Source organism: Stigmatopora argus, chromosome 11 (assembly GCF_051989625.1).
Source record: "Stigmatopora argus isolate UIUO_Sarg chromosome 11, RoL_Sarg_1.0, whole genome shotgun sequence".
NCBI lineage: Eukaryota > Metazoa > Chordata > Actinopteri > Syngnathiformes > Syngnathidae > Stigmatopora > Stigmatopora argus.
This window is the reverse complement of record NC_135397.1, coordinates 17664377-17681023: the sequence shown is the minus strand read 5'-3', so window position 1 is coordinate 17681023 and position 16647 is coordinate 17664377. Positions and strand designations below refer to the sequence as shown.

At 42.5% G+C, this 16647-nt stretch overlaps 1 protein-coding gene across 1 annotated transcript in view; it reads right to left on the bottom strand.

Annotated features, from left to right (window-relative positions):
- Nucleotides 1-5001: 5001 nt before the first annotated feature.
- degs1 (delta(4)-desaturase, sphingolipid 1) overlaps nucleotides 5002-16647 on the bottom strand; it is a 28360-nt gene continuing 16714 nt past the window's right edge. The window contains exon 3 of the mRNA XM_077613734.1: nucleotides 5002-6746. Coding sequence (XP_077469860.1) covers nucleotides 6600-6746 — 147 coding nt within the window. The 3' untranslated portion in view covers nucleotides 5002-6599. The remainder of the gene's footprint in view (nucleotides 6747-16647) is intronic.

Below are 16647 nucleotides of genomic sequence, written 5' to 3'. Positions count from 1 at the left end.
CTCAGTCTGCAGAAGGTCCCCACCTTGTGGACTTCCTGTGTGTGGCTTCAGTTTCTTACCAACGTCTACAATGTATTGTTTCTTGTGTCTGTCTTGATACTCCAACCAAGAAATTTCCCGAATACGGGAGGAAATAAAGTTCTAACCTAACCTAATCAATCACTCAAATTCAATCGGTTTTCCAGATGGTGAAGTAGCCTTTAGGAATATCTACTTTGTACACCAAGTTCAATGACCAAACATTTACCCATTAAGTTGTGAAGTTGGCAAGTAAGGCAAAGGAAGGGGGTTATATTGGGGAAGGAAAAAGTACAAATGCTTTCAAATGACCATCGACTAAGTACGACTGATCCTCCTTTTCATCACACATTCCGTGTTGTCTTTTTACAAAGACTGAGACCTGTCGGGTGCATTAAGGGTGGCAAAGAGACAAAGCCTCTCCACTTTCAAAGCAGCCGTGGCGGCAGTTTCTCATGGTGCCTTTACTTATGTCCTCTCTGGGTCTCTGTAGTGAGGTTGGCCGCATACGAAGCCATGTTTGCACAATCGCCCCCGGGCCATAAAGCAATAACATTCCTTGTTGGAAGTGGAAAAATCAATTTTCGGGAAAAACTGGGGCCCAAATTCAAAAATCGAGCACGGTAACATCGTAGAGCCGTACATTTGCAATTATTTGTTCAAAACTGCATTCAAATCGGATGTACGGTGTTTCCATTTTGTCCGATGTTAACGGACAAACACACTAGCGTGCATGCACACACATTCTCAGAAATAGTAATATGTATAGACATACAGTGGTATCTCGACATACGAGTGCCCCGACATATGAGCAATTTGAGATACGAGTAAAATTTCGGGCAAATATTTATCTTGAGTTACGAGACAAATTTTGATTTACGAGCATACAGCGATGTGAGAGGCTGCTCATAAGAACATCATGGGCACTGTCTTTCTGGCCGCAACTCCCTCGTGTAATGTCTCTACGACTACTGGGCGGAGCGTTGTATTTTTTCAGTGTTTATTTTCCCCGTTAGTCAGTGAGAATGGCGTATATTCTACTTCTCGTTGGCAAGTGATCGTGCGTTATCCTATTGTGAGGACATTTGTGTGCATCATTTTCGGAATTTGACGGGAATACAAAAGCAAACAACCCTCGATAGGTTGCATCTGAAAGTCAGGGTGGAGGCGGGGCAAATAGAGCCAACCCGGGAGAGGAAAGGTATAAAAAATTAAAACAAAATTAGAATTAAGTTTATTGTAAGGTTAGATTAAATTTATTTTTGACTGTCTGCATCGTAATCCAAGTTCATTTAAATTTGTTTGTCACGAGAGCGTTGCCGTGCAAAAAGTCCCCCCTCTCTGTCCGTCTCTCTCTCCCCTCTGCGAAAACCGTCTAATTTTAGTACTATTAAACACATTTTAGTACTATTAAACCACTAGTTATTTGTTAATAGATGGCGAATTAGAACAAATAAAAATGTTTTTCCAATCCAATATCCTGTTTTGGATGTTTTTTCAGAGGGTTGGAACGAATTAATTTGTTTTTAGTTCATTTCTATGGGAAACGTTCATTTGAGTTACGAGTAAATCGACATACGAGCTCAGTCCCGGAACAAATTAAGCTCGTATCTCAAGGTACCACTGTATAATAAAAAACCTGTTTATTAATTTTTTTATTTTCATTTTATTATACATGCCTGCAACGAAGTACAGTCATACATACATCTACTTACGAATCCCTCTAGATACAAAAAATGCAGGTTACAAATCATTTTGTGATGCAAATGAGTGCCCTAAGAAAAGATCCAAGTTACAAAAACGCCAATACATTTGCTGTAACTTTTATTTTATTTTGAAATTGTCGTGGATGGATTGCTTCTTGCTTTACAATTTTACTACACTACTGTCCTTTTGACCACCATTTGTCGTTGTGTGCTTGAACTTATGCTTGGAGCAAGTTGTAGCCGAGTGCCGTCGACGGACCCGCAGTCAAGCCTCAAACTGAACAGAAGCCTGCGATGGTGAAATTGTGTCGCGGTGGCAGGCAATAGGCTAATGGTCAGTGAAGAGAGCATTGAATAGTAGGTCGCGGGGCAGCAAAACGATATACAATGCTTGGCATTACATGAGGAATTCAATTAGAAGGTGGCTGGGAAGTAAGTAGCGCACATTCCACCAGCACAAATCGGAAAAAAATGGGGGAGAAATTTTACAAAAGTTCCGTCTTTGTTGAAAAAACATCCTGAAATTGTTTACGAGTTGCGCGATTGTCCACTTTGACAACAAAAATCTGTCAATAAGCACAGCTGAAGGGGAAGTTAAACCCAAACAGGTAATAAGCAGTGGCGATAAATAAAATGGGTGAAAAATTAAATGTCAAAGAAATCATAAAACGTTAATGAAAAAGATTAAAAGTTCAATGTAATGTTTCAAATTCTTAAATTTATGTTTATTAGATGTGTTCGTGTGCTCTGTCTCTGTTGCCTGACGTTAGCTTCCTGACACAAATTTTACATGTTTATTATTAATTTTAATGGCTTATTAAATAATTTCATGATCATTTTATGATTTTTGTGTGTCTTCACATCTCACAAAATTGGGACACTGATCAATTTTAAAGGGTTTAGTTCAGGGGTGGCCAACTCCGGTCCTTGAGACGCTATCTGGTCTGTTTTCCATATCTCTCTCCTCTACCACAGCTCTACTTACAAAAAATTCAACTTACAAAAAAAGTTCTGGAACCAGTTAATTTCGTAAGTAGAGGTACGACGGTGGGCGGCCCGACAGCTTGAGTGGTTAGCACGTCAGCCTCACAGCTCTGGGGTCCTGGGTTTAAATCCAGTTCGGTCAACCTGTGTGGAGTTTGCATATTCTCTCCAGGCCTGCATGGGTTTTATCTGGGTACTTTAGTTTTCTCCCACATACCAAAGACGTGCATGGTAAGCTGATTGGACTCTCTAAATTGCCCCTAGGTATGAGTGTGAGTGCGAATGGTTGTCCGTCTGCTTGTGCCCTGCGACCAGCTGGCCACCGATACTGGCCCGATGTCAGCTGGGATAGGCTCTAGCACCCCCTGCGACCCTAGTGAGCATAAAGCGGTTCAGATAAAGAATGAATGAAAGGTACGACTGTATAAGCTTGGCCTTGCTATTAAAGAATGCTTTGATGACCTTTAGTTATGAGCACATTATTATTATTTTATACTTGCTTGCAATGAAGTACAGTAATCCCTCACCATTTCGCGGTTCAACTTTCGCTACATTGCAGATTTTTTTTCTTGGGATTTTTATTTATTTATTTCATTTCATAAAAACCTGAAAATCTACGCTGAAACTTGTAAAAAGAAGCCACTCTTGTTAGCAGTGATTTTTTTTTAAAATAGGGTTGATCCTACTTCGTGGTTTTTCGATTATTGCGGCCATGTCTGGTCCACATTAACCGCGATAGTTGAGGGATTACTGTATTGGTTTTACTCGTTGTTTAGTCTAAACAAAGAGGAGCCATGACGCCTTGGAGTACTGGGAACCTGCCCTGAGCACTGCACCTGCAGCATCTGCCCTACACCACGGAATCTCCACAAGCCTTCCTCACGCTTTGGTCCTCCTGTTTTTACTATTGTGGCTGTGTTTTGGTACACATGTACTACGCTGAACTCGCATACACGCTCATAGATAAACACACTCAGACATCTCCACCTTTCCCTTTAGGGTTGAGAAATCCATGTAATGAGGGCCACCGAATGTAATAAAGCAACAGAAAAGACATGTAAGGTCAGAACAAAGCTGGTAAGCTGTCTCGGCGGTCGTTCCCCTTGCAAGTAAAATTCCCGAAAACTGTGTTTTCCTTTTTGTTTGTGTGTGAATTTGGGTGTCTAATGACGAAACAGTTGCTAAAAAAATTGTCAAACTAGTCAGATTACCACACTTGTAACCGTTACAAAAACCCATCTCAGAAAAGTTGGTGTCAGGGCTATAAAAGACAGCCTGTTTTCTTAAATAACCACTAAATGTGCTTTTTCTTTCTTTTTGCGGATATATTCCTGTGCCAAATTTAAGGTAGAAATAGAATTTCTACTATTATTGTCGGACCGCTGAGTTTCTAGAAAGAAGTCGCAAGTCACAGATAAGGGGTCAGTGTATTTGAAGTGTTTTAAACTTCTATCCAACAAAAGTGAAGATTTAACACCCAGCATCTGTCGTCATTGGTAATGTACAGGTAGTTGAAGTTCCCATGCACATTGAGCTAAGTGTATTCTCCGAATTGGCCATTGTTTTGCTGACACAACCAAGTATCAACGTTCCTCGCTGTCTTTCCCGGGGAAATGATACTCCGGGCCTGGTTCTGATGTCTAAAAAGCTCCAGTATTTGTATGTAATCAATAAGCGCTGTTTTCGGTTGGATTTTACCCCATTTTCGGGCAATGTTTGCCGGTACGCCATTGACGTTCATCGGTCTTTTCCCGGGAAAATCACCCCCCTGGCGCCCGGTTGTAATGTCTGAAAAGCTCCAGTATTTGTATTTAATCATTAAATGCTGCTAGGAAGTGGATTTTACCCCATTTTTGTGCATTGATTTATTTATTATTTTTTATGTGTCACAGCTGTAGCTGCAGTAGAGGTTTTATAGCCATAAAATAGTTTTTGCTCAAGGCGTCACTAAGAAATGCACGGACCGCCACTGTGTCACAAAATACATTAATAAACATTCTCGTGGGAAAAAAATACACAACACGAAAAGCAAAGTTGTTGGAACACTACTCAGAAAGTAGGCATCAAAATTTCAGTTCTATTTTAGAATGGGGAATTCCCTAAGTTGTTTGTCTAGACCTTTTCTAATGCATCCAAAACAAATTGAGGTGGTAGGATACGTGCTAACCATGAAATTGGTGACAAATTGGAATTTAACACTTCATAATCAGTGTGCAAAAATCGAAAGCAGTTGGAGTTATATGATGAAGGCACTTTTAGAGCAATAATAGACCCTTACAACAGCTTGTAAATGTAAGTTTAAAACATGAGTTTATTTTGAATAATTTCGTATTTTATTTGGTGTTTTGTTTTGGTAAGAAAAATGTGCATCAATGTAACAGGTTAATAGGCAATAACTTGGAATAATCCCACCCCCTATTAGTCCAATTGATCAAATAGGTGTGAAACACAGTCCACAAAGGGCCAAGTTGGTGCATCTTTTCCTACCAACTGAAACAGCTCGAACAGTTTGACCAATGAGGTTTCTGATGTAACAAACAGCACCTGAGTGAGTGCTTTCAGCCAAAGCTCTCTGTCCGCGCCGCACATAACTGGAACTCAACACCAATTAACATACGTGAAGTCCCGTCTCTGAACCTCTTCGACAATTATCTTAAAGCCTGGCTGTTAGACGAACAAAATTGCGATTACGACGCTGTCTAAAATTGTGCTACCTGTGTGTGTGTGTGTGTAGTTGTGTGTTATTGTTTACCTTGTGCCTACACAAGGGACTAAAGCTGGAAATTAGCCGGTGCTACAATCTTACATATTTACATATATATGTTCATTAACATGAATATAAATATGTTCATTAATATGTGCTGTCCCTTATCAAATAAATCTATCAATCAATGACTGCAATCAACTGATTACAATTGTAAGAGAACAGATTGGTGAAATCGAGTCGTTTTCACTGGTTGATAGCAAAATCTGCAACCACTTAGCCCTTTGTGGAATCGATTGATCTGTGAATTATGTGCCCGACATTTCGTCAACGGAAACTTCGTCGCCAGACAGTTCGTCGACCGGACATTTCGTCGACGGACAATTCGTCGACGGACATGTCGTCGAACACATATCGTCGGCCCTGGTTGATCACTTTCAACAATTTTTTATGCAACAAAACAATCGTTCGCGAGGTTGAGGTTAGGTTAACCCTAACCACTAACCTTAATCACTATCCCCTAACCCTAGTCCTAACTACTAAGCTTAACCACTATCCCCTAACCCTAATCCTAACCACTAACCTTAACCACTATCCCCTAACCCTAATTCTAACCACTAAACTTAACCACTGTCCCCTAGCCCGCGACGAATTGTCCGTCGACGAAATGTCCGGTCACGGTGAATTAAGGTCCAATACATATAAATCCCACCTGCTCCCTTTGATAGAAGGAAGTCTATATCAGTATTCAGTAAATTGAGTGTGTATATTCCAAAAATACAGTAAAATTCTGAGCCTGTTGAATGATTACTACATTTTTCAGACTATAAAGCACCAGATTATCAACATAGGATTATATTATTGTTTTACTGATTAATTTCATTAATGTGTTTGATTAATTATTTTTTTATTAATAATTGTTTCTTGAACAATTTTCAGAATGACTCATGTCCTTAAGCACAACCAGAATTCATTCATAAGGTACACTTGATAAGAAATGTCAATTTAGAGGAAAAATACATTTTAAATCCAAAAAATAGAGTAGTGAAAATCCTTTAAAATGGCTGGCACTTCTGGTGGAATTGAATGACTTAATTTCCTAATAGTCATGCTCAAGTTATAAAACAAAACAATTTGTTATTTAAAAAAAAAATCTAATACATATAACGTTAATACAGTTTTTTTAATTAATCCAGTTTGACATCTCCTTTCAGCTTCCTCTTGACTCTTGAGTATGGGCTCAATGTGTCATCCATGATGAAGTCATACAGGACCTTTACCCACGATGTGTACTGAGGAAGGTCATCATAATACTCTGCAGCTATTTTCTTTACCTGCCAAATAGGAAGAGAATAAATGACATTACTAGCCCATAATTTGACCACTTTTTCCTGAAGGGCACCTGTCCAATATACTAATTAAGCCAAGCAGAATGGAGTATAAATGGGAGAAAATGGGAGGTGGCAAAGATTCTAAGGATGTTCAGCTATTGCAGGTTCACAATATTAGTTTGGATTTTCCTGCAACATAACCAGCAAAAATAACCATTTAATGTCACCATTGTTGTGTAAGCAGTTATGTTTAAGGCTTCTTGCAGGCAAAGACCATCCTTCAGAGGGAAAAGGAGCAGAAATTACAATATTTAAATTCGATTCTGTCACAGGTGTCAAGGGGGACGAGTGGTTGAAGAACAAGGTTTGGACCGAAGTGCTGGAAAACAGGGAGACCAGGCAAGGTCGGGGTTAGTCAAAATATTTTAATATTGAAAAAGACGAGAAAACAGTACAAATAAAACCAGGTAGGTAAACAAAAGATTGGGTATCAAAAATAACTTACTTATAAGGTAGATAGACAGTGGCACAGGAATGCATGTGACATGAACAAAAACATGGGGAATTTAAGACATCGGCTAATGAGACAATGAATAACAGGAAGTTGAGACACAGGGAGCAAACACAAATAGTTGATCACAAAGGACAAGACACACTAATCCCCAAAATCCACAGTGTGCAACTGCTCCGACCCCTGAGCAAATACAGTGGTACCTCAACATACGATCGTAATCTGTTCCGAGACTGAGATCGTATGACGAGCTTTTCGTAACTCGAGCGGACGTTTCCCATTGAAATGAATTGAAAACAAATTAATTCGTTCAAACCCTCTGAAAAAACACCAAAAACAGGATGTTGGATTGTAAAAAATGTTTTATTTCTTCATATTTGCCATATATTGACAAAGTAATAAATAACGAGTGGTTTAATAATAATAAAATGTGTTTAATAGAAGTAAAATTACGCATTTTACGGAGGGGGGACATAGCGGCATACGTACACGGAGGCGGGGGGGGGGGGGAGTTCAGGGGTTTTTATCCACGGCACTCGTAAACGAACAAACAAATCTAAATTAACGGTACTCGGATGATTAGGAAAAAAAGATTAAAACAAAATTAGAATTCTGTTTTGTGTGAAGTTCCATTAAACGTTGAGTGTCTGTATATAGTTATCCAAGTTAATTTCGTGACCGGATGATTCGCCTAAAGACGTTTCGCCGACGGACGTTTGACAGACGGACAGGATGACAGGCCGAATGGACGTTCCGCCAAACAGAGGTTTTGCCGAAACGGGATTCGCGCGCTCGCCCCGCCCCCGGATCGTGTGTGTACAAGTTTTTCAACCTCGGCCCGCAGGCCATATACGGCCCGTTAGGATTTTTAATCCAGCCCGCCGCCGGCGTTGTCCAAATTATAGTAAAAATCAATGATACATTTCCCTTTGCCGGTCATCACTCTCAATTTATTAGTCTACCGTCAATGGCAGCCCGGGGAATAAGCACTCTTGGGCGGGCATGTCAGCCCGGGAATAAGCACTCTTGGGCGGGCAGATGTAGCAGAACCGAGCCGTGAAGTGACAGCAATTGGGTCAAATCCATCCTAAAACAGCATTTAATGATTAAATACAAATACTGGAACTCTTTGGACATTGGAACCGAGCCCAGGGAAGTGAATTCCTCGGTAAAATGTCGCGATTTGCATTCAAAATTTTCCTCTCCCTATATACTTGCCGAAGGGTTTCTGCAGACCACCGGAAATTGCACGAGTAGGTAAATCATATCCCTACGGTCATCGGAGGGGCTTCTCCCTGGGTACAGTGCTTCGTGGCCGGATTTTAATGACACATGCTGAGTTTCATTATCAAGCTCCATATATTTCCCGAGTTTGAGGACTTTAAAAATCGGCGGGGGTTCCCCCCAAGCCTATCCGAGAATAGTGCACCGTGAGCGGACTGGGTTGGACGACGCCCCGCTGAATTTCTGGAGCTCCAGAAATTTTTCAAATTTGAGCCCCACACACATCGGAGGGGTTTTTCACCGAGCACAGTGTGGGCGGACAGGGGTGACAGATGCCCTGCTGGAATCCTGAGCACCATAATTTTTTTCTAAGTGTGAGCACCACACACATCAACGGTGTTTTCCCCATGGCCTATCCGAGGATAGTGACACATGGGCGGATATGGGTTGCTGAAGCCCCGCTGAAGTCTCAAGCTCCAGACGTATATAGACGTTTTTTTCGCCTCCATCGCGACATTTTACCGAGGAATTCACTTCCCTGGGCTCGGTTCTAATGTCCAAAGAGCTCCAGTATTTGTATTTAATCATTAAATGCTTTTTAGGATGGATTTGACCCAATTGCTGTCATTTCACGGCTTGGTTCTGCTACATCTGCCGGCCCAAGTGCTTATTCCCGGGCTGACATGCCCGCCCAAGAGTGCTTATTCCCGGGCTGACATGCCCGCCCAAGAGTGCTTATTCCCTGGGCTGCCATTGACGGTAGATTAATAAATTGAGAGTGATGAGCGGCAAAGGGAAATGAATCATTGATTTTTACTATAATTTGGACAACGCCGGCGGCGGGCCGGATTAAAAATCATGTACACACACGATACGGGGGCGGGGCGAGCGCGCGAATCCCGTTTCGGCGAAACCTCCGTTCAGCGAACCGCCGTTCGGCCGAATGAACGTTCGGCGGAACGTCCATTCGGCGACCTGTCCGTCTGTCAAACGTCCGTCGGCGAAACGTCTTTAGGCGAATAATCCGGTGACGAAATTAACTTGGATAACTATATACAGACACTCAACGTTTAATGTAACTTCACACAAAACTGAATTCTAATTTTGTTTTAATCTTTTTTACCTTAAATAGTTCTACGGGTTGACACCACCCGGTCGCTCCGCCGAAGTCTTCAAAACTAACGCATAAAGAGTTGTTTGTTTTTGCCTCCCCTTCAAAATGTTTCGAAAATGACGCGTAATCCAAACTTTAGAATTAGCGCGCCACATCACTTGTAGGTTTTCTTTCTTGATGTTGTGTGTCTTGAAGGCATGCGGGTTCTCCGCATTGTACACCAGTAGCGGCTTAATTTTACAGTCACCGCTCGCATTAGCACACAACGCTAGTGTTAAGCAGTCCTTCATAGGTTTGTGTCCCGGTAATGCCTTCTCCTCTGCCACGATGAATGTCCGCCTGGGCATCTTTTTCCAAAAAAGACCAGTTTCATCGCAGCTGAAAACTTGCTGGGGGATGTAACTTTCCTGGGTGATAATCAAGGCAAATGTATTGATAAATTCCACCGCGGCTTTCGAATTAGAATTCGCCACTTCCCCGTGTCGGATTACCGAGTGTACTCCAGATCTTTTTTTAAATTTTTCGAACCAGCCATGACTCGCTTTAAAGGGTTCTGAAGTTGTTGAAGGCTCTCCTTTCGTTGTTATCAAATCCATGTAAATTCCGCTGGCTTTTTCACATATGGTTGACTCGGTCATGCTATCTCCTGCTAATTGTTTTTCTTTTATCAACAATAAAAGAAGGTTCTCCATCTCGTCGTGAATGTCACTGCGCCGGTGGGAAATTATAGTTAGTCCCTTGGAAGACCTGTTCTCCTTAGTTGCGTCCTTCTGCTTAAGGATGGTGGATATAGTTGACGGATTCCTCTCGTATTGCCGAACGAGCTCGGTAACACGTACCCCACTCTCATATTTTTCAATTATTTCGCGTTTCATGTCCATTGTCAACGGTCGCCTTGTCTTTGCAAAACTCTGCCGATCCATAGTATTATTTACCTGGTATGTAAATGTATACCAACGTGGGGGGAAAAAGCGGTTGTGTAAATGCAAAGTCCACCCAGTGCTCGTAGATATATTTTATACACGAAAGAGATGCAAAAAAGACAGTGCCATGGCCACCTGGCTTGGTCGCATCACGAAATTTTGATCGTATCTTGGGCGAATTATTCGATCAAAATTTCCGTCGTAACACGAGAATGTTGTATGACAAGCGGGCGTATCACGAGGTACGACTGTACATTGTCATTGTATTTACCACGAGTTGTTCCATATACTCAGCTCAACTCTGCATCGAACTTTCCTCTCTGACAAAAATAGGAAACATATTTTGATATATCATTCTTGTGTAAATTTTAATAAAATGTAATAATACAACAATAATAAAAATACAATATTGTGGGATATTGAGGCGCCTGTTAGTCTAGATAACCTACTGTGGCAAATAGCAACATGTGTTCATGAGATAGGGTTAAGCTGGACTTGAAGATATCAGACATTGCCGAAACGATGACAAAGGAGGGCAGATGTCCTTCACGTTTTCACTGACTTGTGCTCAGACATCGGACGCGATTGCGAAGGATGGCGGATGTCCTTAACTGTACTCTGCTCAAGCTTTAAAAGTTTTTCAATAGAGTAGGTCTTGCTTCCTGTCTGCAACCAGAGCGTGTTGTGCATTTTCCACTCCAATAACAGTGGTAACTGTTGTTACAAAATTAATTCGTTTAGTGGTTTTGTAACTTGGGTTGTCTATGAGGAAAAAACCCGGGCATGGTAGGAGTTCGGTAAGGCCATTGAGAACGACGTCTGGGTGGCTTCGAGGAAATTCTGGTCCACTATCCGACGTCTCAGGAGGGGGAAGCAGTGCGCCATCGACAAAGTGTGTAGTGGGATGGGGCGGTGCTTACCTCGGGATGTTGTGAATCGGTGGGCCGAATACTTTGAAGATCTCCTCAACTCCACAGACAAGCCGTCCCATAAGGAAGCAGAGGACTGTGGGGCGGATTCTCTTATCTCTGGGGTCAAGGTCAATGATGTGGTCAAAAAGCTCCCGGTGGCAAGGCCCTCGGGAGCGGATGAGATCCGCCCGGAGTTTCTAAAGGCTCTGGATGTGGTGGGGCCGTCTTGGTTGACACGCCTCTGCAACATGGCGTGGACATCGAGGACAGTGCCTCTGGATTGGATTTTAAAAAGGGGGGACCGGAGGGTGTGTTCCAATTACCAGGGAATCACACTCCTCAGCCTCCCCGGGAAGGTCTATTCTGGGTACTGGAGAGGAGGGTCCGCCGGGAGGTCGAATCTTGGATTCAGGAGGAGCAGTGTGGTTTTCCTCCTGGCCATGGAACAGTGGATCAGCTCTACACTTCGCCAAACCAGTCTACTTGTGCTTTGTGGACTTGGAGGTGTTCGACGGTGTCCCCCGGAGGGTTTTGCGTGTACATACACCATGGCTGGTGCTGCAACAGTAGGATCATTAACAACACTCACTGTTCCCCTGATTTAGAGCTCTTGGCAGTTTGGTGCAGGCCCTTCTATCTACCTAGGAAGCTAATGATTGTCATTGCAATGGCTGTTTACATCCCCCAACAAACAGCAGCTTGACCACAACGATGGAGTCGTTATTGGCGCCGGTGATTTCAACAAAGCATGTTTAAAGACTGTTCTGCCTAAGTTTATCCAGTACGTGAAGTGTCACACCAGAGGAGATAAAACTCTGTTTTCCATATCTCCCTCCACCAACACACCTGAATCAAATCATCGGGATTGGTATCAAGCTTCTGGACAGCTTGCTGATGAGTTGATTATTTGATTCAGGTGTGTTGGTGGAGGGAGATATGGAAAACAGACCGGATTGTGGCTCTCGAGGACTGGAGTTGGCCACCCCTGCTCTAGACCATGTTTATTCTCACATCAGACATGCTTATAGAGCCACACCCCTCCCTCACCTTGCTTGATCAGAGCATCTCTGCCTGTCCCTCACCCCCTCATACACCCCACTCCGGAGGCTAACAAGGCCACAAATAAAGATAATGAAATCATGGCCCGAGGACGCCCTTTCTCAGCTGCAGGACTGTTTTTCCTGCACCATTTTGGAACTTTTTGAACACCACAACCTCCAGGACTACACAGACACTGTACTTTCCTACATCAAAAACTTCACGGACAAGGTCACTGTTAATAAACGGATGCAGGTTTTTCCTAACCAAAAACCGTGGATGACCAGTGAGACACAGGCACTCATCGAAAATTGAGGAGCACTTCACAGGAAATAACCCAAAGAAGATGTGGCAGGGAATAAGACGTATTACCAATTACCATTACAATAATGTGTCTGGTAACCCAGATGCCTCACTAGCAGAGGAACTGAACTGTTTCTTTACCCGCTTTGAGACTGACAAATCAGACCCAGTCTCAACACATTCACCACCACCCTGCAGCAGTACACTGGAACTTCAGGAACATGAAGTGAGACAGGTAATGCGGACTGTGAACACCAGGAAGGCTGCTGGCCCTGACGGAGTACCTGGGAAGGTGCTCAAAACCTGTGCTGACCAGCTGACTGACTCTTCAATTGTTCCCTGCAACAATACATCATCCCATCCTGCCTGAAATTTGCCACCATTATCCCTGTCCCTAAAAAGCCAACCATTGGCAGCCTGAATGATTATAGGCCAGTTGCACTTCACGCCTGTGATCATGAAGTGCTTTGAAAAGTTGGTCGCCCGCCATATCAGGGATACAATCCCTCAGTTGACCCTCACCAGTTTGCCTATAGAGCAAATAGGTCCACTGAGGACGCCATCGCCGTTGCTCTACACACAGCACTGAGCCACCTGGAGCACCATGGGAACTATGTGAGGATGCTTTTCATTGACTATAGCTCAGCCTTCAACACTATAATACCGGACATTCTGGCTGACAAACTCTCCCACCTTGGACTATCCTCTTCCATCTGCTACTGGATTAAGAACTTCTTAACCAACCGTCCACAAACTGTTAGACTTGGTCCCCACCTCTCTTCCTCCATTACACTGAGCACTGGCTCCCCTCAAGGCTGTGTACTGAGTCCTCTTCTGTACTCCCTGTACACATACGACTGTACCCACCAGTCTAACTCCAACATCAAATTTGCCGATGACACCACTGTGGTCGGACTCATCTCAGGGGGATGAGTCTGCTTATAGGGATGAGGTCAACAAACTGTCTTTGTGGTGTTTGGTGAACAATCTCACACTGAACACCACGAAAACTAAAGAAATAATCCTGGACTTTCGCAAACGCAGCACAGATTTGGCCCCACTCCTCATAAATGGAGTATGCGTAGACAGGGTCCAGTCCTTCAAATTCCTGGGGGTTCACGTCACGGACAAGCTCTCCTGGTCTACCAACACCACGGCACTGGTGAAGAAGGCCCAGAAACGATTTCCTGAGGGTACTCAGGAGGAGGAATTTGGACACTACTTCTGGTAACCTTCTATCGAGGCACTATGGAGCGCATCCTGGCATACTGCATTACAGTGTGGTACGCTGGAACCACGGCAGCAGACAGAAAGGCCATGCAGAGAGTGATCAACACTGCCCAGAAAATCATTGGCTGCTCTCTGACCTCACTGGATGACATTGCCAGCCCTCGCTACCTCAGCAGAGCCAGGAACATTGTCAGGGACCAATACCACCCTGGTCACAACCTGTTCTAGCTGCTGCCCTCTGGGAGACGATACAGGTCTCACAAAGCACGGACAAATAGACTTAAGGACAATTTTTTTCTCACAGCCATCAGGACTCTGAACATGCATTAGCACGACACACAATCCCTTCTGTGCAATAACTTTGGGGTGTGCAATAACAATGTGCAATATCTTAGATTGTGCAATATTTTAGAATTTACCTAGCCGGGATGTGACTTTTTATACTTTTATATTACTATTTGTTTCTTTTTACTGGGAAAACGCACTTTGTGAAGTAGCACCACCGATTTCGTTATACTCAGCTGTGTATGATGACAATAAATGCTTTTGATTTTATTAATATGTGCTGTCCCTTATTAAAAAATCAAATTCAAACTCATTTGAGTACTGCCTGAAATATTTTTCTTACTTCATATCAACATGTTTTCCCATTTTATGTAAATGTTCTGAAAGCGTTGGAAAAATCAACTTGTTATCTTGTGTTGAAATGGGTTAAGTTCATCCAACTTTTTTTATTTTAATTTTTTGGGGAAATTGCTTTTTGTGAGGCCTGAAATAGTCTGCTTGCCAATGGTGATGTCTTCAGTTGACTTATTTATTTATTTCATATTGCACAGCAACTTTTGGTTTGAAGGCACTTGTGAAAATAAAGATGCCTGTCATAATTTCTGCAGGTTTTATTTTTTACGAGGGAGTTGTCTTATCTTCATTGCACAACAGAACAACAAAAATACTTTTTAAAATCATATTTCATATTGTCTTTTCTTATAAAGTAAGGTAATATAGCGTATTTTCACGACTATAAGGCGCACATAAAAGTTTCAAATTTTCTCCAAAATAGACAGGGCGCCTTATAATCCAGTGCGCTTTATATATGGACCAATACTAAAATTGTTATCACGATAAAATAAAATAAATCAGTCGATAGGGTACACCATCTCTCACAACTACAGAAAGCAGCCCCCGACTCTACTATTTTCCCCGTAGAAAAAGTACTGCGCAGTGACTGCTGGGATATGTAGTTCTTTTGTCAATACACCCAATGGATTGTGGCCAGTATACATCGACATCAGCACAGCTTGACGAAGGGTGGCAGGCAGCGCCGGGCTAGTTACACTAGCTACAAGCTAGCTACTACAGACGCTCCCCTACTTACGAACGAGTTAGGTTCCGAGCGATTGTTCATAAGTTGAATTTGTTTGTAAGTTGATTCAGTGCTATATTTTGTATTATAATTTATGTTTAAGGCCTATATAAGTATATTGAAGGTTTATATAAGTGCATTTGTATGTTTAAGGCTTGTATAAGTAACACGCATTGGTTTGTACTGAAAAAAACATTTAATAAAACGGAGAGAATATGTACAGTACTGTATAGAGAGAGATTTATGTATTAGAAACTGGCCGAAAGAAGCGATCTAACGACGATTGCACAGTTTTCTTCTTTTTTTCCCATCATAAATGATGCGGTAGCACTGTATGGCATCATTCAATTGATTTGCAAACTTTGTGCAACGTTCAATATTTGGGTCCTGCTGCTCGATCTTTCTGTTTATAAATGGTACTGACGGTCGAACGATTGAAGTTGTATGCCCGTGAAACAATCACCACTCTCACGCGCATCAAGCTTCGTTATTATTGCCACTCGTTTCAAATGAAATGGTTTGCCTCTTCCTTGCAACTCCCTCAATAGAAGCATTTCGCTTTTTACCAACCATATTCAATAATGGATGCACGAGATATTTAATGATGCAAATGAAAAAGGTTCTTTGCCCACTGGAGATACGTTCACGCACTTCCGCATTGCAACGAAGAAGGTAGATGCTGGGTGAGCTGAGCCCTCACAGCGCCAGGCGTATTAGCGGCGGAAAGAAGCACTACTCGGAAAAAAATACAAAATTGGACTTACGAACATTTTTCGACTCAAACGCAATTTGCAGACAAAATTTGCAGTTCGTATGTACCGTTGTTCGTAAGTTGAATGTTCTTAAGTAGGGGAGCGTCTGTATTTGCGAATGGATTGTGGCCTGGCAATTGGAATCAACACAGCCTTGCGTAGCATGGAAGACAGCCCCGGGCTAGTTACGCTAGCTACTAGCTAGGCACTATTTGCGAATGGATTGTGGCCTGGCGATCGGCATCAACACACCCTTGCAAAGTATGGAACACAGCCCCGGAATAGTTACGCTACCTACTAGCTAGCTACTATTTGCGAATGGATTGTGGCCACCTGGACGAACGTATAAACTCAGCGTTTTCGATGACTAATTTGGACAATTGTTCAATTCAGACACAGAAAATGAGGACTTTGATGGATTTGTGGGTGATGATGACGTAAGTTGTAAAATGGCTAAATAAAGTACAACCCAACTCAGTTTTGCTTCCGTTGCCTTTTTAAAAACGCGTTTTTAGTGTGTGGGTGTAGCGTCAAG